Source organism: Uranotaenia lowii, chromosome 2, assembly GCF_029784155.1.
Source record: "Uranotaenia lowii strain MFRU-FL chromosome 2, ASM2978415v1, whole genome shotgun sequence".
In the NCBI taxonomy this organism is placed as follows: Eukaryota; Metazoa; Arthropoda; class Insecta; order Diptera; family Culicidae; genus Uranotaenia; species Uranotaenia lowii.
Window position 1 is genome coordinate 371862218 of NC_073692.1, and position 23787 is coordinate 371886004.

At 38.6% G+C, this 23787-nt stretch overlaps 1 protein-coding gene across 3 annotated transcripts in view; it reads right to left on the reverse strand.

The window, feature by feature from the left end:
- Positions 1-908: 908 nt before the first annotated feature.
- Positions 909-23787, reverse strand: part of LOC129742544 (E3 ubiquitin-protein ligase SH3RF3-like) — an 80763-nt gene continuing 57884 nt past the window's right edge. For all 3 annotated transcript variants that reach the window (XM_055734452.1, XM_055734453.1, XM_055734454.1), the window contains exons 5-11: positions 15957-16304; positions 15585-15902; positions 15237-15517; positions 3843-4509; positions 3643-3777; positions 3280-3573; positions 909-2759 (exon numbers count right to left, since the gene is read on the reverse strand). In XM_055734452.1, the coding sequence (XP_055590427.1) occupies positions 2588-2759; positions 3280-3573; positions 3643-3777; positions 3843-4509; positions 15237-15517; positions 15585-15902; positions 15957-16304 (2215 nt within the window). In that variant the 3' untranslated portion in view covers positions 909-2587. The remainder of the gene's footprint in view (positions 2760-3279; positions 3574-3642; positions 3778-3842; positions 4510-15236; positions 15518-15584; positions 15903-15956; positions 16305-23787) is intronic.

A 23787-nucleotide genomic window follows, 5' to 3' on the forward strand; every position in this document is an offset into this window, starting at 1 on the left:
ATATTTCCGCAATCAGCACAGTTTTTGTACACGGTTTTCCCAATAACTACGGTATCTGAGAGATAATATTCCTTTTCTATGGAAAAAAAACTAAGCAATTCTTGAAATTATGAGGAGTTTGTGTTTGAGGTTCGAAAAGTGAGACCTGAGCCATGAAACCTTAAAAATTGAGACCTAATAAGGGGCCGCGTTCAGATACGACGTGGACAATTTAGGGGGGAGGGGGGTATGGAAATGTCCACGCATGTTCACGGGGAGGGGGTAGGGGCTTGGGTAATGTCTACGGTTTTCGTACATGGTTTTTCCAATCAAGACGGTGTCTGAGAGAAAATATTCATTCTCAATGGAAAACACTAAGCAATTTTTGAAGTAATGAGGAGCTTAGCTTTGAGGCTCGAAAAGTGAGACCTGAGCCATGAAACCTTAAAAAAAGACATGAGGTATGAAAATATGTTTTGAGATCGGAGACATGAGAACTAAGATAAGGGGCATGAAAAATAGGACTTTAGACATGGAACATGAGTCCAGAGTCTCAAAACATGAAACTTGAGAGCTGACGTAAGAGACCTAAGACTCGAGACATGTAAACTGAAACTTGAGTTCTGAGACATGAAACACGAGTCTTAGACCTGAGACATGAAAAATAGGACGTTATATCCGAGACTTGAGATCTTGGGACTTGAGATATGAAGAATGATGTAAGCAAAGAGCAGTGAGATGCAGCACAGGGAAGTGAGAAGCAGATGAAAAATGGGAAGTTAGAAATGAGAAACTTGCCCTCGGTAGGTTGAACATAAAATTTTACCAGGCACAGCACAAATTCGAGTCAGTAAGTGATGTGATATCTGCAATAGAAATGGAACACTGTAAACTAAATTTTAATATATTTATCATTTGTTTTATTCCGACAGTACGATTATACCTGTTTGATTTTCCATTTATCATCAATATATTAACACAAACATTGTTTGTCATTGTATTTAGAGTTACAAATGCCTGTGGTACAGCATCGGCAGTATGTAAGTAAGAAGTACACCTTACTTCAACTTTCTAACTTATCATGAGGGCGTTTTGCACATTGGATGAATTTTTTTCTCGTATAAATTGTCTAGAAACCACAAAATCTTCGTCATTTTTTATTCTTACCCTCTACGGTATGTTAGCTACCAAGTAAAACATAAAAAATAATGGGTCGAAACTTATAAATTCACTGCTGCTTGGGAACAACGTGTTCGCAGTCTGTGCCAATTTCAAGAGTGGTCACTTTAGATAAAACTTTCGATAAATTGGTTGTGTAAATTCACTACAAACACCCTGTTTTTTCGCGTGCCCAGTTGCTTTTTTTCCTAATGTAATACAGATCTTTGAGGGGTCCGTTTCCTAAAAAGATTTGTGAGTTTTTCTTATAATCATTTCTACAATTTCCGAACAATTGGTTTTGTGGTTTAGTTAAAAAAACAGATTTACTTATGCCAATTTTTGTAATGGGAAAATGTCGATTTGTGCAGCGCGATTTATTAAAAAAAAGTAAGTTAGTACCTATAACGAAACAGGTATGGAAGATTTACATTCGTGTTTCAAACTTTTCTTCATGAAGAGTGATGTTAGAAAAAGTAGATTAATGTTGTAGGTAGTGTAATATACACGATAGTTTGCTGATTACATAGATTAGCTAATAAATTGCGTAAAAGTCTTTTATAAAGATTATTTTCTTGCCGGTCAAACACAACATCGATGCATAGCTTTACTACTTTCTGTTTGGGAGAGTTAAAGTTGGATAGTTTTTCTGATTTATTTTTTTAGATAAATATCGTTTGCAATATCGGAATGAATCAGTATCATACAGATAAGAAAACTCACAGACACAAATTGTTTACTTGTTTTTGTTCAAATGCACGACTGATAATATTTGTATAATTTTCCGGGAGGGGTTCATATCCAGTTTGTTGAAACCAATTTGCGTTTTAATATCTGTGGTCCATCGAGACAGTTTTTTTTTATATTTATTATTAACTAACCTTCAAAGATCAACACCTACCTTAGGAGCTATCATCTTGATTTGCACTAACATTATCTAAAATAACTGGATTTGTTTTGTTTTTTCTCCATAATATTACCACAACGTTTTTTAAACATGTTTGCTAACTTTTATACTCAGACTTTAAAAGACCCAATAGAGACAAAATTAGGTACAAATTTGCACTTTTTGTTGGCCTGATTTGTGTAAACATATTTTTGTTTTATTTGTTATCAGAATTTTATCAATTCGGCTTACTATATCACTGTCGATTGGATTCGTATTTTATTCGAACTTACTTGACTATTAAACACCATTTTTTTCCTCTTCACTTATCTCAAATTATTATAACTTTAGAGAACAGAGAAAAAAGAAACACTGGTGACTGACACGACGACACAAAATGTAATACCTTTTAAGTTGATTTTGTCATTTTGTTACACAATATGGTTCAATAAACTATGTAATAAAGAGCATCGCTCAGCTGCTCCTCTACTTCTGGTTCGAGTATCTTCGTTTTATCATTGTCATCTTTTCCGTTTCGGGGTTTTCCTTCTATCGTCATCGGTATCAGAGATCCGGTTCAACGAACGATGCCGGAAAGAGACCGGTCTTGCCGGTTCGCTGATGTGTTCCCTTGTACCAGCCGTTGTCTCGCTTTTTGTGCACCAGTACGATGTCCCCTATTCGTAGCTCCAGCTCATACTCACTGTTCGGTGGATACGGGACGATACATTTGAACCTAAAAGAAACCAAAGAAGTTTGTTATTCTGAAATTTTGATAATGCCATTTAAAATAATTAAAAGCTACTGAACCTTCACCCGAAAACTATCGAACCATAAGGTCATAACATTTTTCAATCGCTTCATTTCACGAAATACTTGCGTACTTTAAATCACCTCTTTATCGAGGTCTTGGCAGCAGTATAAACTGTTGAACCCTCAAAGCTTCGTTCAAGACAATCATCAAATGGGAAGTTACTGAGAAATCCTTCAAAAAGGATGTCCGTTCAAGAAACAACTATTACACAATTTTGCGAAACCACACCTTTAAACTGCTGTAAATGAAGCCTCTCTTTCTTCCGCTTTAAAGAGTACTTTTTCCCGTGATTTTCAAAGATTCATCTTTGAACTTTGAACAGTTCTATTTTCCAAAATACTAAAATCAATGTTTCAGAATAATATTATTTTTACATGAAACAAAAATGTTGTAAGAACTATAGAAAGTTTTAGAAACTATAAAAAGAAGGTTCAAATCTCACCGTTCCCTAACGGCGTGCGACTTGGACGAGGACTTCGAGGAAGGCGTCCCCCCACTGTTGGTGGCCGCTCCTGCTCCTCCCCCGCTCATGTGCGAGATAATGGCCGAAGCGTCCAGGCTGTGCGACTTGCGGTGGTATGCTTGGGTCGTCGTTTTCGGCGGGGCTGTCGCCTCGGAACTGGAGTGACCACCGCAAGCCGCTGTTGCCGAGGCTGGAGCTTCGTGAGATTTCTGTTGCTGCGATCCACCGGAGTGCTTCGACGACGAACTCCGGCCAGCAGATTCGTGTTTTAAACTGGGAAAGGAGAATTTTTTGCTTAAGTAGGTAATTCTACTTGAAAGGTCTAGTAAGGGCTCTACTCACCCATGCATCGATGGTCGTTCTTTGTGCGGTTTCACTCGCTGGGAGCCATACATGTAAGGAACATTTTCGCGACCTTGGGCCAAATGAAGATCTATAGGGAGATTTTGAAGAAGTTGACTGGGACAAGAACCGGATCTGTTTGAACGAAGAAAAAATACAGTTAAAAATCGAAAGCTCACTCATTTATCCAGAGAACTCACCGAACATGAACCGGATTGATGATCTGTTGAAGATTCGGTTTCACCGTGGTTGGCAGACCATCTTCGAACGCAGGATTATCGCTAGAATAGGCGGGATTACTTGTTCCACCTTCCTTCGCCGTTGGCGATTTGGAACGCTTGATGTTGGTCAGCCGTTTCATCAAACTGACTGCCGACGAATCTTTCTTTTCCTTGTTGCTACTCGTCGCCGATGGTTCTCCATTGGTAGGCGTACCTCCGGACGTCCCCACAGAACCGGAATTTTTCTCACCACCAGATTTTCTTCCGAACAGCGACTCGATATAGTTGCCGGATTGGTTCGCTGTTTGCTGTTTGGAGCCACCACTACAAGTGGCACCGGTATCCCTCGGGGGTAAGGCAGGCAATGTGACTTGGTTGTTAGCTAGGTTGTTGGTAATGTTGGACGGATTGTTGAGTGATGGTGGTTGTAGTTGTTGCTGGTGAGGGAGGACACCGGCGGTGGCGACAGCAGTTCCGGTTGTTGATGTTGCCGTGGCTGATTGGGTTGAAGCACCGAGTAGATTGCGATGCTCATTGCGACCTTTATATACGGTCACGTAGTTGCCGGGGAAAACTCCGACCTTCTGCTGCCGGTTGGCTCCTTTGAACCAGCCATCCTGGCATCGTTCGGTGACGTAGTAGATGGCTAAAAAATACGTTACATTTTATTAAGTTAATTGGGTTTCATTGAATTAGAGCGTAGGAATTTCCAAGATAAAATAAGAAGATCGCAACACTAGTCATAATTGTTTTGCTAGGATGCAGAAGTGGTTATTCTCTCTTCTCAAAACTTTCATTGGATTGCTAGGACGTAGCCGGCATCGTTATTGATGTTTAAAGAAAGAGCATCTGTTTGGTAATGAAAATAAGTCTAATTTTTTGCGCATCTCTAGTGAAATGTCAAAGCATGAGCAGAGTTACTCACGAACTCACCACTCACCAATTTACCGTCTCTCTCATGCTCAGTTTGGGAGAGGCGTAAACAAAAAGCATAATTGGGATTGGGCCTGCTGAAAAGAATAAAGCCTGCTCTTTACTCCTACACAGATTTCCATAAGAATGACAGCTAATCGGAGTGAAATTGGAGTGAAGGCTATTTCTCTCTCTGTTTAACACACGAGAAATCGTATACCGGGACTGCGAGCGCGCCCATCGCCCATTGAATACAGTCAGTTTCCTACCTATAAAGCAGTGTCGACGCGTTTCTACCAATCGATCCGAAACTCCAAGTCCAGGCAAAATAAAACCTTCCCTCACAATCGGAAACGGGAATAAAGTATTACCGAAGTGAAGTGTTACCGATCCCCTTCCAGTGATAAGTGTTATACCGTCCACAAAGTTGAATTTGAGGGTTGATCTAGAATAGTACCAGTTTTGGAAATTGTCAATGTGCAGCCAATACAAGGTTCCATTCTTTTGACCTCTGAACAAAACTGATGGCCTCAAAAAAGCAAGTCGATGTGAGCCATAATGGTGTTTCAAGTCTAAAGCGTTGTACTTCGTAAATTGCAGCTCCCAGCAGTTTTAAGAAAAAAAAACCGGTCAATTATCAACGTTTATCTTCATACCGTTTGCATCAAGCCTATGGTCTTTTAGCTCTTGGCAACAGATCTGCAAATCTTGTAGGTTTACGACACAGAGAACTTCGTTGAATGCGGGCGTCGGATGCATCCTTTAACTTGCGCCGGTCTGAATTTCACCTTGGGCCTCGTATAGGTCCAGCCAGGCCTGTGTTAGGTCACCGAAACGAATAGGCAGGAAATTATCGAAGACTACGACGTTTGCAGCGTACTCTTCCCCTTGAATTGGGAACCAAAAGACGACAAAAATATTAAATAGTGGCGAGTATAATTGAAGTTTTGATACTAACGAATCCAAAGAGGCCGAGGTAATAGCAACCGAAAAAAGCAAAGCACTAATAGATGTTGAGATTCTGAATGAATTCGTCAAATTTGCCTCGAGATTTGCAAAAGCTGGGCTAAGCTCAGAACCAGACGCTTGTTAAGTCAGACGTCGAGTTCCAACGAGGCGAAGGGAACGATGCGATCATTGTTAAGGTCGAAGAAAGGTCGTATGCGAATTTCTTGGGGTAGAGTAAAAATCTCACGCTGGCTGATTTGGGCGAATACGTCGTAGCAGTCAAAATGACCCGTGCAGGTCATTCTGAATCTCATCCGTCGTAAAGTAAACTCTCAGGGTAACTATAAAGCACACTGACATTGAAAGTTTTCTGGACAATCTAAGTTAAAAGGATCCGCATAACAGCGAAACACAAAGGGCGCTGCTTGGAACAGTGAAAGTGAGATACTTAGTAGGGCATGAATGAGAGAAAATAAATTTTATCCCCACGTGTTTCGAAAGACGATTAAATAAAATCACAAACTTCATGTGGTATCCTGATGGAAGATAATCCCAAATCAAAGTAAGCCATGAGCGGCAAGAGCAAGGTAAACGAGAGTATAAATATTGAGATCTCTCTAGAGCAAAAGTCAGTATTACTCAGCAGCGTTGCCAACCTTCCAGATTTTACTGGAATCTTCCAGATTTTTATGTGTCATCCAGAAATACAGACCTCATGTTGTCTGGTCCAGACTTTTCATAAATTATCCAGATTTGTCCAGAAATTTCTATAAGTTCAACGTTTTAGTTAAAAAATGCTATTAAAATCCAAATGCTCATAACCGCAAGACTGAATTTACTGTGAAGCAGAATACAGAAGTTATTTTGACAGCTGAATGGGTTAAAGCTTTCGGTTGTTCAAGCTTTCGTTCACACAAACTTCGACATTGATTATTTTCAAGGAATGAGTTAGACTACTACAATATTGCGATTTGACGACCAAAAAAAAAAAGGTCATCACCTACAAAGATAGCCATCCAGACTTTTCCAGACATTTTTTTCAAAATCTTCCAGACTTTTCTGGAAAACAGTTGGCATCCCTGCTAGTCAGTATAAGTAAGACAGGCAAACACGTAGGATCAAGGATATTACAGGTAGGGGAAAAGTTCATATAACGCCCCATGTGGCTAATACGCGCCACCCTTGTTTTGAAGAATCTGAAGCATTTTAAGCCTGCAAAATATTAGCAATTTGATCTAAATGCTGTGATTGGTCATGGCAAGTATGAATTTTTCCTTAAAATGCTCCTGTGTCGTGATAATTTCACAATTTAGGTTTTTCTTCATTTCGATCTAAATTTTAAAACACTTCCAATAAGGTGTCAACAAGCAGAGAAAACCGAATAAGACAATATTTTCTGACACATCGATAGAGGAGAATCTAAACTACGATTTAATGCTAAAAAATTATACCGAACTCGCTATGGTATGCTTTTTATGGGTATGTTTTATCACGGCCCATGCGCTCGTTATAACGCGCCAATCGTAGTAGGCTGAAAATAGCATTATTTTTTCAAAAAGGCCAATTTTCATTGAAAATGAACAGAAAGTCTAAAACCTTATTTTGAACGTTATTTCAGCCCAAAAAGTCTACTTTTATTTTTTTTTTTAATTTTGATTAGTCCATTTTGATTTTATTTTCATTCAAAGTGTCTGTAAGTATTGGTGTGTTTTCGGTCTTCGGCTGTTTTCGGGTGTGTTCGGCTGCTAGGCGCGTATTGAACACACGGCGGCGCGTATTTGCAACACAGTTTGTTCTGTGGCTTTGAATAAGGTTTTAAAAAATCAAGTTTTTGAAGCAACTATAGCTATTTGAGTAATACCGTGGACGCGGGTGGGGGCTCATTTATATCTGCACCTCTATATAAATGAGTTTACCTTGTCGTATGAGAAATTTATATTCTGATAGTAAAATATCACAATGTAACTCTCATAAGTACCAACGGATCACTAAATGAGCTTTAGTGAAACGGAAAACAACGGTGCTGGTTCCACGGCTTTAAACCAACGCCCACCCATAAGCTCAATGGTCCGATCAGCAATGATTGTTTGACCTGTTTATTATTCTACGTGATAAACCTTTTTAATGATATTTTATATTTCAGGACAATATAAGATTCTATTCCTACAGAGACGGATTTGTAAAACATCTACCAAGAAGTTCAAGCATTCCTAACTTGAAAGTGTAGGTAAAGCGGTATCAAAATTGTACCTCTCAAGTAAGTTATTTTGTTTTTCTTGCTCTCCATCAAGATCGGCTTTATTATTATGGGCTTGGTTATGTACAGATTATTGATTTTTTTACTAATGATGTTGTTCGTTTCAGATACACACTATTACACATCGTAACAAAAATACTCAGCCCACAGTGGCTATTATTTGTCTGTTACATTACACAACGCAGCATCACACATCGTAACAACAAACTCAGCCCACAGTGGCTTTTATTGTTTGTTACATTACACATCACAGCATTACACATCGTAACCTCAGCCCACAATGGCTTTTATTGTTTGTTACATTACACATCACAGCGTTACATATCGTGACTACAAAACTCAGCCCACAGTGGCTATTATTGTTTGTTACATTACACAACACAGCATTACACATAGTAACAACAGACCTCAGCCCACAGTGGCTATTATTTGTCTGTTACATTACACATCACAGCAATACACATCGTAACAACAAACCTCAGCCCACAGCGGCTATTATTTGTCTGTTACATCACGCATCACAGCAATACACATCGTAACAACAAACCTCAGCCCACAGTGGCTATTATTTGTCTGTTACATTACGCATCACAGCAATACACATCGTAACAACAAACCTCAGCCCACAGTGGCTATTATTTGTCTGTTACATTACACATCACAGCAATACACATCGTAACAACAAACCTCAGCCCACAGCGGCTATTATTTGTCTGTTACATCACGCATCACAGCAATACACATCGTAACAACAAACCTCAGCCCACAGTGGCTATTATTTGTCTGTTACATTACACAACACAGCATTACACATCGTAACAACAAAACTCAGCCCACAGTGGCTATTATTTGTCTGTTACATCCCACAACACAGCAATACACATCGTAACAACAAACCTCAGCCCACAGTGGCTGTTATTTGTCTGTTACATTACACATCACAGCAATACACATCGTAACAACAAACCTCAGCCCACAGTGGCTATTATTTGTCTGTTACATTACACAACACAGCATTAGACATCGTAACAACAAACCTCAGCCCACAGTGGCTATTATTTGTCTGTTACATTCAGTGATTGAATTTTGCTGAGCATGAATTGATCAACCATCTCTCGCTCAACGCTTTACTCGGAAGCAAAGGTTGCTTTGAGGCAGCGAAAACGACAAAACCGATGATGCATACGCTCTCACATGGCCCACCTTCAAGAAGCAATATACATTCGAGGCAGCGAATCCAAAAAACCAAACGAATGGCTCTCACTCATCTCCTGTTACATTCTTGAGGGAGCCGAATTCAAAAGGCAGAGCAAACCCGAGTCTCCTCGTTTGTGCCTGGATCGAATACCCGAAGTTTTTCTGCTATTGCTATTATTGCACAGCAACCGCACGCAGGCAGCTAGTTTTTTCGTTTCTTTTCCTCCCCTCTCCTTGCTCCATACGTTGCGGGCCTATGCTATGCAATAAGTTCGGTTCTCCTCAACTACAGCTATCGGCTTGAGTCCATCAAATTCAATAACGTAAATGAGTATGTGTGCCTCGTTTACTTCATGCATCATGTAGCGACCGAACGTTGAGAGAGTTCGTTCTGAGCAGCGAACGGATAGTGTCTCTCGGAGCAGATCCTCCTCATGGGGGGAGGTTTGAATGAATGTATATGTATCGTCTCCTGTATTACTATACGAGGCCTCAAAGTGTGTATTTTGAATGCCTCTGATGAGAAAATGGTTGAGGATTTCAATCACTGGTTACATTACACATCACAGCATTACACATCGTTACAACAAACCTCAGCCCACAGCGGCTATTATATGTCTGTTACATTACACAACAAAGCATTACACATCGTAACAACAAACCTCAGCCCACAGTGGCTATTATTGTTTGTTACATTACACATCACAGCATTACACATCGTTACAACAAACCTCAGCCCACAGTGACTATTATTTGTCTGTTACATTACACAACACAGCATTACACATCGTAACAACAAACCTCAGCCCACAGTGGCTATTATTGTTTGTTACATCACACATCACAGCAATACACATCGTAACAACAAACCTCAGCCCACAGTGGCTATTATTTGTCTGTTACATTACGCATCACAGCAGTACACATCGTAACAACAAACCTCAGCCCACAGTGGCTATTATTTGTCTGTTACATTACACATCACAGCATTACACATCGTAACAACAAACCTCAGCCCACAGCGGCTATTATATGTCTGTTACATTACACAACAAAGCATTACACATCGTAACAACAAACCTCAGCCCACAGTGGCTATTATTGTTTGTTACATTACACATCACAGCATTACACATCGTAACAACAAACCTCAGCCCACAGTGACTATTATTTGTCTGTTACATTACACAACACAGCATTAGACATCGTAACAACAAACCTCAGCCCACAGTGGCTATTATTTGTCTGTTACATTACACATCACAGCAATACACATCGTAACAACAAACCTCAGCCCACAGTGGCTACTATTTGTCTGTTACATTACACAACACAGCATTACACATCGTAACAACAAACCTCAGCCCACAGTGGCTATTATTGTTTGTTACATCACAGCAATACACATCGTAACAACAAACCTCAGCCCACAGTGACTATTATTTGTCTGTTACATCACACAACACAGCGTTACATATCGTAGCATCTAAACTGCAACACATTTACACATTTACATAATGAATAGTAAAACCCTAACTTTGCTCGTAATACAGCTCCCTGACCTTCTAATTTATCAGGGAGCAACCAGTGTTCAATTGAGTGCCAGTGCTTAGTCCCTCTGGTGTATTACGGTCTCGTCCAACTCCTTCCCAATTCATGTACCTAGCTTTCCCCCGCGGTGAGAAGTTTTAGCCTCAAAAGGGCTCTGTGATTTCTCACAAGCTGCCGCATAAAAAAAAAAAAAAAAAAAAAAACTATAGCTATTTGAGTAATAAAAAATCATAGGCATTTGTAGAAAACAATTTTCTTCAACGATTGCACCCATTTTTAACACAATTTGTACGTGGAATACATAGAAAATCAGCGATTCGCTTAGGTGGCGCATAATAGGGCATGTTCCCCTACCTAAGCTGCCGCTCATAGCAAGTCCGTCCCATTTGCGTTTTTGTTGAAATGAGAAAAACGGCATTGAAAAATCGTAAAAAGTCCAAAGTAATCAACAGAATATGTCACTGCAACGACTAATGAAAGATTTTCGCTTTATAAGAATTATAATTTTGTTTTGATTCGTTGGAAAATCTTTTGCTGGGCTCTTATGGCAATTCCCTTGAAACTACAGATAAATTTGAAGTGATTCCAGCAATAAACTGAAAAATGATGAAAATGCAAATGGGACGGACTTGCTATGAGCGGCAGTAAAAATTCAGTAGAGCAGCAATCTCGAGCAAAACCAAGGGCGCGGAATCTTTACGAACGGATTCTGGACATCATCAAAAGGTGCATCTTAATGGATGACGAAACCTACGTCAAACAGGATTCAGGAACACTTCTCGGGCCACGATTCTACACGAAATCGACGGACGAGGAGGTGGATGATGCCGACTGTACGATTGCGATGGAAAAATTTGGATAGAAGGTTCTAGTATGGCAAACTATTTATACCTGTGGTCTGCGGTCAAATATTTTCTTCGTCAAAGGTACAATAAATGCTCAAGTTTACGAAGATGAATGCTTGGAAAAGAGATTGCTGCCCTCTAGAAAAAGCATCAGTATCCCCCTTTCTTCTGGCCGGATTTTGCATCTGCTCATTACGCCAAGACTGTACTGCCGGACAAGGATCTATTCCTGATTTCAAATTTTGTATCAGACGACGGAAAAAAGGGTTCGTGCATATAAACTTATAAATGTTTCAGAAATAATTTCGTTATTATGCATACGAACAAGACGAATATTCTTCGGAATCAACAGTGGAAGTTCAACCAGCCAGCCAGGAGTCAATGCAATGGAAGGATATTACACTTCATAATGACAGTGAATACATTTTTTTCTTTCGTCATTCACTACACAGTCATTCAATCCACAAAGTCGTGACGTTAACAAACATTCTATCAAGTCAATAGGATTTTTCATGATTGGATGTACTTTCTATACTACCAGACAATTAAAAAATTTTTCTTCCGAACTTTTAGCAATGCCGTCTGGACGTTTGCGAAATCAACTCAATATGACTACCCTGCCCCTGCACGGTTAGGCGTGTCCGAATGATAAAACGCCTCTAAAAGCGACGATTTTAATTGGTCGGCTTAATACTTTCTTTATAGACTACGACCTGGAAGAAAAATAATGGAGATCCCCGGCATGCAATGTTTGTAGGGGATAAAAACGCCCAGGCGTTAAAATCCCAAAAAATCATGCGTTGTGTGCAATTTCAACTCTATCATGATCTCCGAAATTAGATGAGTGAGTTTTTCAAAAGTTCACAGTCACTAGTAAGAAAATCGAGTGATATTTTTTCGACACTCAGTCACAGATTACTATTTTGACTGATTGGGCGCAATGATGGAAACGTCAAACGTAGAAATTGAAAGGAAAATTATTTCACTTTCATCCAAGCATGTCAACAGTCTTGAGCACTGGCCGCGAATCCTCGTGAAGATCCTGAAGAAAGACGATCTGCCTGTGATAGCGTTGATCTGTACGGCCCTCAACAAAGTAGTCTGCAAAGTGATCCTGAACAGGATCCAGGAGAAAATCGACGCTACACTCCGACGGCAACAAGCTGCACTCAGCCGAAATAAAAACGTTAAATTCACCTAGATTTTCACGTAGGCGCTCTCTACGTGAATTTTTGCTCGACTTACTTGAATCACTTAAAAGCTAATACAAATTCACTTGATCCGTACGTGAAATTCATATGGCTGATCGCTGTCAAAACGAAGACACATTCGATTTACGTGAAAATCGAGTGATCCGCCAAGTACAAAGGGATTTGGTGCATTCTATGTGACGTTCACGTAGCTCTGGATAACTTATTCACATAAAATCTATGTGACAGAATACACTACTCAAGATGGCGCGGATCCAACAGTTGGTGCTATCAGAAAGACAAATTCTAGATGATGGAGAAGCCGATTTTTCTTAAGTAGTTGAAGATAAGTTGTGAATTCGTTATTTATATTTTTTGTTATTTTTCAGAATTCGGAATTGGGGCAGCTAGGACGACCAGGCAATTATTATGGAGGAAACCCAAATGCCGTCTTCGATGCGATATTATATGTTAGGTATGTGAAAAAAAGTGTACAAAGTTTCAATTGAAAATAAAAAGTGCATCATGTATTAGAAAAATTAAATGTCCTGCAAAATCAACACATTTTTTTATTTATAAGATCCGAAAAAACCAACTACGTTTATATTTCAATAAAAGCTACGTGAATCGCATGTAGCAGAACGCATCCCTTTTCACATTCGACCTACGTTATTTTCACATACAACTCATATGAAAATTACGTGAATTCCGCTTGCTGCGCCAGCTCCGTTTGCTACCTGAAATTCACGTAGGTTTCATTTCACGTGATTTTCATGGTGGCAAAAATCCATGTACATTTTCACGTAGCGTTCATGTGAAGAATTTTTTCGGTGTGGATTCCGATCCGGACGATCATGTCTGAACCTACGAATCACACTGGAACAAATCAACTAATTCCAGCACTCTCTTCTGCTGGTGTTCGTTGATTTCGAAAAAGCATTCGACCGACTTAACCATGAAAACATCTGGGCGGCTTTAAGGCGACGAGGAGTCCCAGAGGAACTAATCCATCTCATCGAAGCACAATACGAGGCATTTTCGTGCAAGGTCTTGCACGATGGTGTCTTGTCCGAACCAATACCGGTAACTGTTGGAGTGAGACAGGGATGTATCTTATCACCGCTACTCTTTCTAATCGTAATGGAGATTCTGACTGGATCGATCGACTGTGCAACGAACCGAGGACTGCCGTGGAATCCTTCAACAGCGGAGCAACTGAACGACCTTGACCTGGCTGACGATATTGTTTTGCTCGCCTAAACACAACCGGATAAGCAGAGCAAACTCGACGACCTCACCGAAAGTTCCAAGGCAGCAGGTCTCAAAGTCAATATCGGAAAGACCAAGTCGATGGAGATCAACACAGGAAATCCTTCCAATTTCATGGTAGCTGGGCAACAGGTCGAGAAAGTGGAGTGCTTCCAGTATTTTGATAGCCGGATAACGCTTGATGGTGGTACTAAGAAAGACATCGAAACCCGGATCAGAAAGGCCCGATTTCCATTTGCGAGTCTCTGGAACATCTGACGCTCACGTCAGATATCTCTACGAACGAAAATTTGAATCTTTAACACGTCAAATCCGTATTGTTGTACGGATGCGAAACGTGGTACATATATGTGGTAACGATGCGAAAACTGCAAGTATTTGTAAACCGCTGCCTGCGGAATATCATCCGCGCTTGGTGGCCTGGCAACTGGATCTCAAATGAAGAACTACACCGCCGGTGTCATCAAAAAGCGCTAGAAATAGTGATTCGGGGACGTAAGTGGAGATGGATTGGGCACACGTTGCGAAGAGATGAGAACGAGATTTGCAGAGAGGCGCAAGATTGGAATCCAGGAGGACATCGAAGAACAGGCAGACCCAGAAACTCGTGGCGGCGAAGCCTAACCGCCGAAACCCGAACTGTCGATGAGAATCTTGACTGGGACCAAGTAAAGACGCTGGCTCCGGATCGTCAACAGTGGAGGTCTTTTACCATGGCCCTATGTACCGGAGGATCGGCGCGGGAACATTAGGTAAGTAAGTTTGAGGCCTAGCAGTACAATCTCGAACGTAGAGCTATATCGCCGGTACTATAAAAGGACTAGAACTCGAGATTCGGGAATTGGAGATGGATTGAGTACACGCTGCATTTGTTCATGCGTTTAAGGTAACGTGATCCGCACCATTTGACGATGTATTTTGACATGGGATTTGAAGAACTATTACTTTTATTGCCAGTTAGCTACTCTGGCTGGATGTCCACAATATTCCATTTAATACGACGAATTAGAGGCTAAAATTTTCAAAGCATAATCTCAGCATGAGTAAAATTTTGCTCACGTTTTTAGTTTAATATTTCTTTGTTCAATTGCTCAATTGCTGCCAGACGTGCTGAGAACAGTAGCGTCCATTGCCAGGGGGCTCAATCGAGCCTTTTGGTGTGGGGGAGTGTCGTGGGTCGCTACAATAAAAAAAATGAACTTACATCCTTTTTTGAGCTCCAGTTCGTCCGGCTTCTGCGGTTTGTAGGGATACAGGGCGATGTAGGTGGCAGGCAGGTGAGGATGCTGATGGTACAGCTGACTAGCTGATTTTCCGGATTTACCATGGAAGTTTCCGGCTGCAGAAGGAGGTGGTGGTTGGGATTCGTTAGCTGCAGCAGGTGAAGCTGCAGCTGCACTTGAGTTACTACTGCTAGCATTGACTGCTGGTTGGGACTGTGATGGCAACTCGGAATCGGGCGTGCTGAGTATCTCATGGCTGTGTCTAAGAGAAAGATGATTTACGATTTAATTTGAGAAATCTTTAAAATAAAGAATTTTATTTCTTATACCTGTTGGGTTGAAGAAGCGAACCGCCTACGGCAGCACTCGGACCGCTAGAGCTCGCTAGAAAACTGGTCAATGAATGTCGTTTCTCTTTTGGATCCTTGCTTCCAGGCCCGGAAGCTGGAGTGGCTGTTGTAGCTGCCGCTGCAGCGGTAAGAAACTGGGACGTTGGACTACTGGGAGCCGTACTAGATGTCGAACTGGTTGTACTGTTAGACGTATTGGGACTAGTCGTTACACTAGAGCTTGTCGTCGTATCGCTGCCGTTCAAATCGAAGGGCGTCGGCGGAACAGTTCGGTTGTTCGAATTGTTAGCTAGCAATCTATAAGAGAAATACTTTAGAATATTTTCCGAAAAACTATCAAAATAAACCTACTGTTTCAAAGCAGAATCCATCAACTGCTTTCCGAGGAAGTTCATCTCAACGAAGGAAATCGGAAAGATTCCGATTTTATCCCCGATACGACCCTCGGCCCAGTTCTGATCGACCCGTCGCAGCACATGGATCAGGGCGCCCTTCTTGAACGTCAGACAACCTTCCTCGTCGTTCGGGCCCATGCTGAAATCGAACAGAGCTTTGCACTGGGGGTATGGCAGCGGAATTACAACCTGCAGGTGGTTCAGCGGGACGGCACCTTCCTTGCCGTTCACCTCACCGATGCACCAGTTGTGGTCGATCTTTTTCTTGAGGATCACGATGTCACCCTTCTTAAAGCTGATGTCACTAAGTAAACAAAATTAAAAATATGAATCAGTATAAATTGATTCGATTAGCAGCAGCAGGAGAAAAGGTTTTGATTTCGTTTTTTTATGAAAGTATTACCCTTCACCGAATTATTTAATTCAGACTTAAAGGGACCTAAACGGCTAGAGCATGGGTGGCCAAAATATTTTTTTTTAATTTCATTTTTTAAATATGTTTTAAATATATTTATTGAATCGAAATTATAATAACACATTTAAAAGTTGTAAGAAACATCCTAGATTTTTAAAGAAATTGTCTAATAATGAATGAAATATTAAAGAAGACATGCAGAAAAATTAATAAAAAAACAAAACGAATCTGGCATTTTTTTTGGAAAATTTCTAATTCCTACAGATTTGTAATTCTAACAATTTTTATTTACCCTTAAGCAATCACAAACATTTTCCGGTGCTCAATGAACAATATTTGGTTAAATCGTATTGAAAAAAATTAGCAATTTCAAAAATTATTTTTCGAATTTGATAAGCCATAACTTTCATAAGACTCAGAATTACAACTTGTTCAGTTGTGTTATTCAAATTAAATTAATGGTATTTCACTGAATTAGTAATTGCTATAATCATTCAAAAAAATGTATTTAAAAATTGATATCTCGATTAATGTTGTTTCATTGCTACCTAATAGTTTTCCAAGTGTTCATCAGTTATTCGTGCTCTTGTTGAATTGGTATATAGTTTGGAACATTCGATTAAAAAGCTCTTCACATTGATATTTCTCACAGTGATATGTTTATCATTATTATTTTAAATTTAACTTCGAGCTGAAACTGAATCTGATTTTTTTATTCGAATTCCGGATTTGAATCCTGCCGTTTGAACCTGAGTTCAAAATCTAAATTCCGAATCTGAGTTTCAGATAATAATTTCTTTTAGTTATGAATTAAAAAGCGAAATTTGTATCAAAACCTTTAACAAGAAATCACTTATAAAGATTGTGAAATTCCGCCTGAGTTTTTTCTTCAGTTGTTTATTTGAAATTGAATTTGTAAATCTAAATAAAAATTGCGAACGATTAAACTATTCCGGATTTTTTAATTCTAGATCACCATTATAAAACTTTTTTTAATAACAATTTTGCAAAAAAATAAAATTTGAAATGTTGTAATAGTTGCAATTTTTTTTGTTTCACATTCCGAAATGATGAGTTTTGAATTTGGAAAATGCATATAGTCGAAGTTTAAAATGCAAAACCAAGGTTTTTTTTCCCAATGATGATCCAAACTGGATTTCAACAACAACAAAAAAAACTGGATAAAGAATCCGGAATCTGATCAGAAACATCGGATTTTTCATGTGCATAAGCAAATTTGGAACTACAAAATCCGGATCTATTCTAACCTAAGCATACCAGTTTTTTTTCTAGCAATATATGGACCGAATGGGTTATTTTCTCCAACATCCGCCATTATGGAAATAATTTAATAAAAATAATGAAGAAAAGCACTTGGAAATCTGTACTTTATACCAAAACACATCAGTCAATTTTAAACCATATTTTAAGTTTTCAAAAATTCGTTCATGTTAATTTTGATAAAATTTGCTCAAAAATTTGGAAGCAAAATACTTATGAATCAATTCAAATTTTCGTTTCATTTTGCAAATAAATTGAACAAAATAGGGCAAAATCTGGGAAATCTGATTCCGGCTTCAGTTCTAAGTTTTTGACTTTAGTTCTAAGCTGAGATTATTATCTATACTTTTGAATCATTTTAGTAGTTCATCAAAATTTTATTAGGAATTTGAAATTTTGAGTTTAGAGAAGAACATTTCGCTTGGCATTTTTGGAACCTTATGGGGGGGGGGGGGGGGGGGGGGATTAATCCCCAAACCCCCTCCGCCCCTTTCCTTCGGCCATGCTATAAACCCCCCTTTGTTTAAACAAAAAACAGGCTTTTTTTGAATACGTTTTATGTTTACTGAAGCTTGACCTTCAAAAAATCTCAAAATTTTTAATTTGGTCGAAGTTAGGACAAATTAAGCTGATTGTCCTTCTTTGATTTTTTTCACTTTACCACAGTTTTAGCGTAATGGCACTAGTACCTACTAGACATCGGGTTAAGATTTAAGGAATTCCTTTTGCTGTTCATCGCGAAATTTAAAAAAAAAATCTCCCTGCTAGTGGTCCTAATATTTTGCGCACGTTTCTACCACCGTATTTTGTTTATTTCACCGTTAGGCAGCTTTTTTTACCTTGTAGAAATGAAGTCAGGCCTGTTTATTAGTCAGCTATGACTGACCAGTTTGAAAAATTTATCTTTTTTATCACAAACCCTATTGAAATTATTTGATAGCGCTTGATAAAACCACTCACAAGTCCTGACCATAAGAGTTTTAGTCAAAAACTTGATTTCCAGCAGTTTTAAGGTCTTCCACTGGGACTTACCTGAATTTTCGACGATCATGTTCAAAATTTTGGTCATTTCGGCCAACGAGCTTGTTCATTTTAAGCTATCTCAGAAACCACTTAACAGATCGTCACAAAAATTTCCACATGTTAACATTAGGTACATAATAAGGTAGATTCGCTGAAAATTCTATCATTTTCCATCCATGCATTCAGAAGCTATCACAAAACAAAGTGTTGAATTTTTTCGAATACACTCCTTATCATCAATTTTGACTAAGAGATTTCGTTACATAAACAAAAAATAAGATACAGGTTAAATGGAAGTCGACATCCCAAGTAACACAGATTAAGTCAACTGACTTTCTTGAGTTTTAATATTGTTTTATGAAGACTTTTCCATGGCATCCAATTTTTAAAACGGTTCTATTGGAACATGTGAAATGCTTCATTTATCGTGTGTTTTAAATGAGCCCTGAAAGTTTTGCTAAAACTTGAATAAAACACTATCTTAAGAGTGTTGTAAAAAAGTTGCAAAAGTATTGCTTAAACTTCAATAAAACACATACTTTCCTGTTTTCATTAGAGCTTTAGTACCAGTTTTAATAATGAGCTGAATGCGCTTTTTAAACTAGCGTTCAAGCCATGTTGAAAAACTGTTTTATTGGACCAATGCACTGACCACACTGACATGGCACTTAGAACAAACATTCAACCATTTTCTGTCTAATTTGTTGTTGTTGTTGTTGTTGTTTGTTGATTTTGCAGATTCGCAATACCGACGGTAGGTGGCGAACATGAAAAATTTGACAAAAAATGCCCTGTAGGAAAAATGGTTCTGTTTAGCCCGATTTTATCGTAGAAATTGCGTGTTTTATTTTTAAAGTTGGGTGGCATTTCCTAACTGGGATAGCATTTCTTCAAATCGATCGATGCGCACTCTGGAATCGACATTGCGTACTGTTGGAAAAATTATCCAGAAAACGAAATCGAGTGTCCAGTCAGTATGGTCAGTGGTGAATGTAGGCATGATCAAGGTGAGTATATATTCAGGAGGTGTTACCGAATATCGAATTCCCGATTCAGCCATTTTGGCTATGTAGGCTACGCAACTATGTGGAACTCATGAAGTTTGTTTACCGACAAACCACCGAAAAAAGCCAGCAGATCGTGGCCTAGAGGATAGCATCCTTGTCTTCTAAGCCAACGATCATGAGATCGAATCCCGGTCGTGACATAACCTGGCACACATAGTATGATGAAGGTTGGCGGTTTTAGCATTAGTGAAATGCTAGCCGTGTATACCTTGGAATTGTACGCCTCAATGATGCAGCACATGCAATGTGGATGGATCTTTTCAAGGGAACTTAGAATGCACTTGGAGATCCTACCTAGTTATGTGTGTGCTCGCAGTGCTACCGGTAAACAACTGCAACTTCAATCAATAGTGCAGGGGTTTCAAGTAGCATAGCAGAGTAAAAATAATAACGCGAGGTAAACTCAACGCTCTCCCCAACAGGAAAAAAACCACCGAAAAGCTGAGCAAAAAATAAACAAACTCATTGAGAGCCCCGCTCACTCCACGCCTACTTACTATGAAAGTCGGAGAACCTAGTGTATCAAGAAACCTTGGGCATGATAAAACTAATACCGTATTTGTTTTCTCCCCTTGATCAGTGTTCCACAGTACCCGACAAAAACAAACACAAATCGTCGCCAGTGTATTGCTACCTCACTCACTCACACGCTCTCTCGCAACACTAGCAAAATTATCGGTGGGCCACCGTCCCACAGTGGGCCAGGAACCACACTTTTGCGGTCAAAATTGACTGCAGGCCAGAGGCTTCGTTGTAGCTCATTGGTGTCTTCGACAAAGTTACTCGACTATATTTGCGCTATCTATTGATGGATTTGAATTAGTTCTATTTTTCTCCGCAAGGTGGCGCCAAAATCTAACTTTTCACAGAAGCAAGATACAGGCATGGTTTCTTCTACAAACTTGTTCATTATACCTTTTACATCAACTTTATAGAACATTGTTGAGCTCTATGTTGTGTACTTAACTTGCAAAAATAATAATTTAAGGAAACCTTGCAAAAAAATGGTTTTTTCACCTATTTTTGTGTTTAGCTATACAATACCTCAAATTTCCACAGTATTCGATTGGAATAGACTTAAATGAGATATTCTAGTGGAAAACTTATTCGTTTCGCCGATTTTTTTCTGTCAAAATTGCAAAAAATTGGTTAAAATTATACATTTTTCAAATTGCAATAACTTGCTTGCGAGCAGTTTGGCGCACCTCATTTTTCAAGAAGTGACAGCTGTGATTATGATCTAAATTCATGTAAAAAATGTCGGTGGGTTCTCGTGGGTTCCTTGCCAAATGATTTAATAAAGTTGGTAAGTTTTCAATACAAATCAACATATTTTAAGACATTTTTCAAAGAAAACATCCGAATTTCTCGTAGCAAAGTCGAATTTTCATCGTTCAATTATTGGAGTTGCTGCTTGAATAAATAATTCAGCACATTTTTCGCACTTTTAATCTAATTAGAAAAAAAAAATAAAAAATTTCAAAAATTAATTTAAATAAAAATAGTTTTAAATTATTTTTTATTTTTTTAAATAAATTTAACCAAATGTGCTTAATCGCTTAGTTAAGCATCGCAATGGACTAAAGCAATAATAAAACGACGAAAATTCGACTTTTCTACGAGTAATGTGGATGTTTTCTTTGAAAAAGGTCTTAAAATATGTTGATTTGTATTGAAAACTTACCAACTTTATTAAATCATTTGGCAAGGAACCCACGAGAACCCACCGACATTTTCTACATGAATTTAGATCATAATCACAGCTGTCACTTCTTGAAAAATGAGGTGCGCCAAACTGCTCGCAAGCAAGCTATTGCAATTTGAAAAATGTATAATTTTAACCAATTTTTTGCAATTTTGACAGAAAAAATCGGCGAAACGAATAAGTTTTCCACTAGAATATCTCTTTAAGTCTATTCCAATCGAATACTGTGGAAATTTGAGGTATTGTATAGCTAAACACAAAAATAGGTGAAAAAAACCATTTTTTTGCAAGGTTTTCTTAAATTATTATTTTTGCAAGTTAAGTACACAACATAGAGCTTAACAATGTTCTATAAAGTTGATGTAAAAGGTATAATAAACAAGTTTGTAGAAGAAACCATGCCTGTATCTTGCTTCTGTAAAAAGTTAGATTTTGGCGCCACCTTGCGGAGAAAAATATAACTAATTCAAATCCATCAATAGATAGCGCAAATATAGTCGAGTAACTTTGTCGAAGACACCAATGAGCTACAACGAAGCCTCTGGCCTGCAGTCAATTTTGACCGCAAAAGTGTGGTTCCTGGCCCACTGTGTCCGTAAGCAAAACTCCACCAGGTCAAAACCAGTGCAACACCGTCCGAATAAACAAACAGTTTGACAGCACCTAGTGGTGCACCAGTGCAACACTAGTGCACCACTCGGCATAAACAAATAAGGTATAAGTGACAGATGATTTGACAATCGAGAAGAACGTATACACGCTTAATTTTTTTTACCTATTTTTGAGATAGCATTACCTGTTTTGAAAGGATTATCACTCAAAATTGAGAAAAACGGGCTATCAAAATGATCTAAACCAGTGGTTTTCAAACCTTTTTCAATCACCGCCCCCTTTTGCAAAATTTTTGAGCTCAAGGCCCCCCTGGGCAATTTTTTAGAAAATCTTAAAATAATGATAATCTGGATCGTTGAAAAACCATTAGCATTTGGCTTTTTGTTGTTGTAAGACTCAACACAAAATTCATTCAAATCTATACGAGACCCTCAGAGCCAAAGTGGTAGGTGTAAAAGGTAAGTGTAAAAAATGGTCGATTTTAATTTTATATTGTCAAACGATTCTTCATATTTTAAACTATAGTTCGTGATTTTTCAGAATTTTAGAATATTTTTAACATACTATTTCGTCCGAAAGAAAAGTGCAAATTTTCGAAAAATATATGAAAAATGACCAAACATAAAAACTTGAAAGCTTTTGCTTCAAACCTCCAGCAAACAATTAATTTAATGTAAAATTTGTAGAACAATTACAGACCCCGTTTGATTTTGGCAACACGCCCGTACATTTTGTGTTGCCAAAATCGAATGTTGCCAAAATCGAACGGTTTTTTTTTCTCAACCGTTTCTTTCGTCTTGTTTCTTTGTTTGTTTTAAATATACTAACACCCTCAAAATTGCCTTAAACTATCAAAGCGTAAGTTCAAAAATTAAACATCAAATTTCTGACAAACGACATAACCTCGAAGTACTTATTTTATTTGGATTCGAAAATATTTTATTCTAATTTGACTTTCAATTTCAACTTTTGAGAATCGGGAATTTTTCTATACAGAAAAAATTCCGGAAACAAAAAAATAAAATCCAATGCCACCATTATATTTAGTTAATTAGTTAACGCACAGAAGGCAGAAGGTGTAACAAACTACCAAATTTATGTGTGATTCCTGTATACATTTTTTAATTAAACCAGTAGGATTTCAAATTGAAAAATTGAATAAAAACATGGATTTTTGGGATAACACTGGAAATTCAGACTTAGGATTTAGATGAATTTATCAGAATTTAGGTAAATAGATTCAGGCATCTAGAACTCAGCGCATTCTAAAATAAAATTTAAAGGTATACAATAAAAAAAATAATTCAATATGAGAATCGAAATAAAATTTCAGATTGCTTGGCATGAATAAGGTTTACCAGAATCTGTTTAGAGAACAGGCGGCGGCGATTAAAATAAGATAACAGAATCACTTGGCTAAAGAAGGGGGGAAATGGGATAACAAAAATTACAACACAATTCACCACTATGCATTTGGCAAAAAAGTAAGGCATCGGATGGATAATATGCGAAACAAAAAGTAGCAACCATCCGATGTACCTAAAAAAGTAGCACGCATCGATAGAATTGGCTTAGCAATAGAACAGCACATGTGAGCGCTGCTTGGGTGATTTTTTGCCCGGTCGGACACAATCTCATGTGTTCGACCCGTCCGTGTTTCAATGTGGGTAGGAATGCGAAAGGT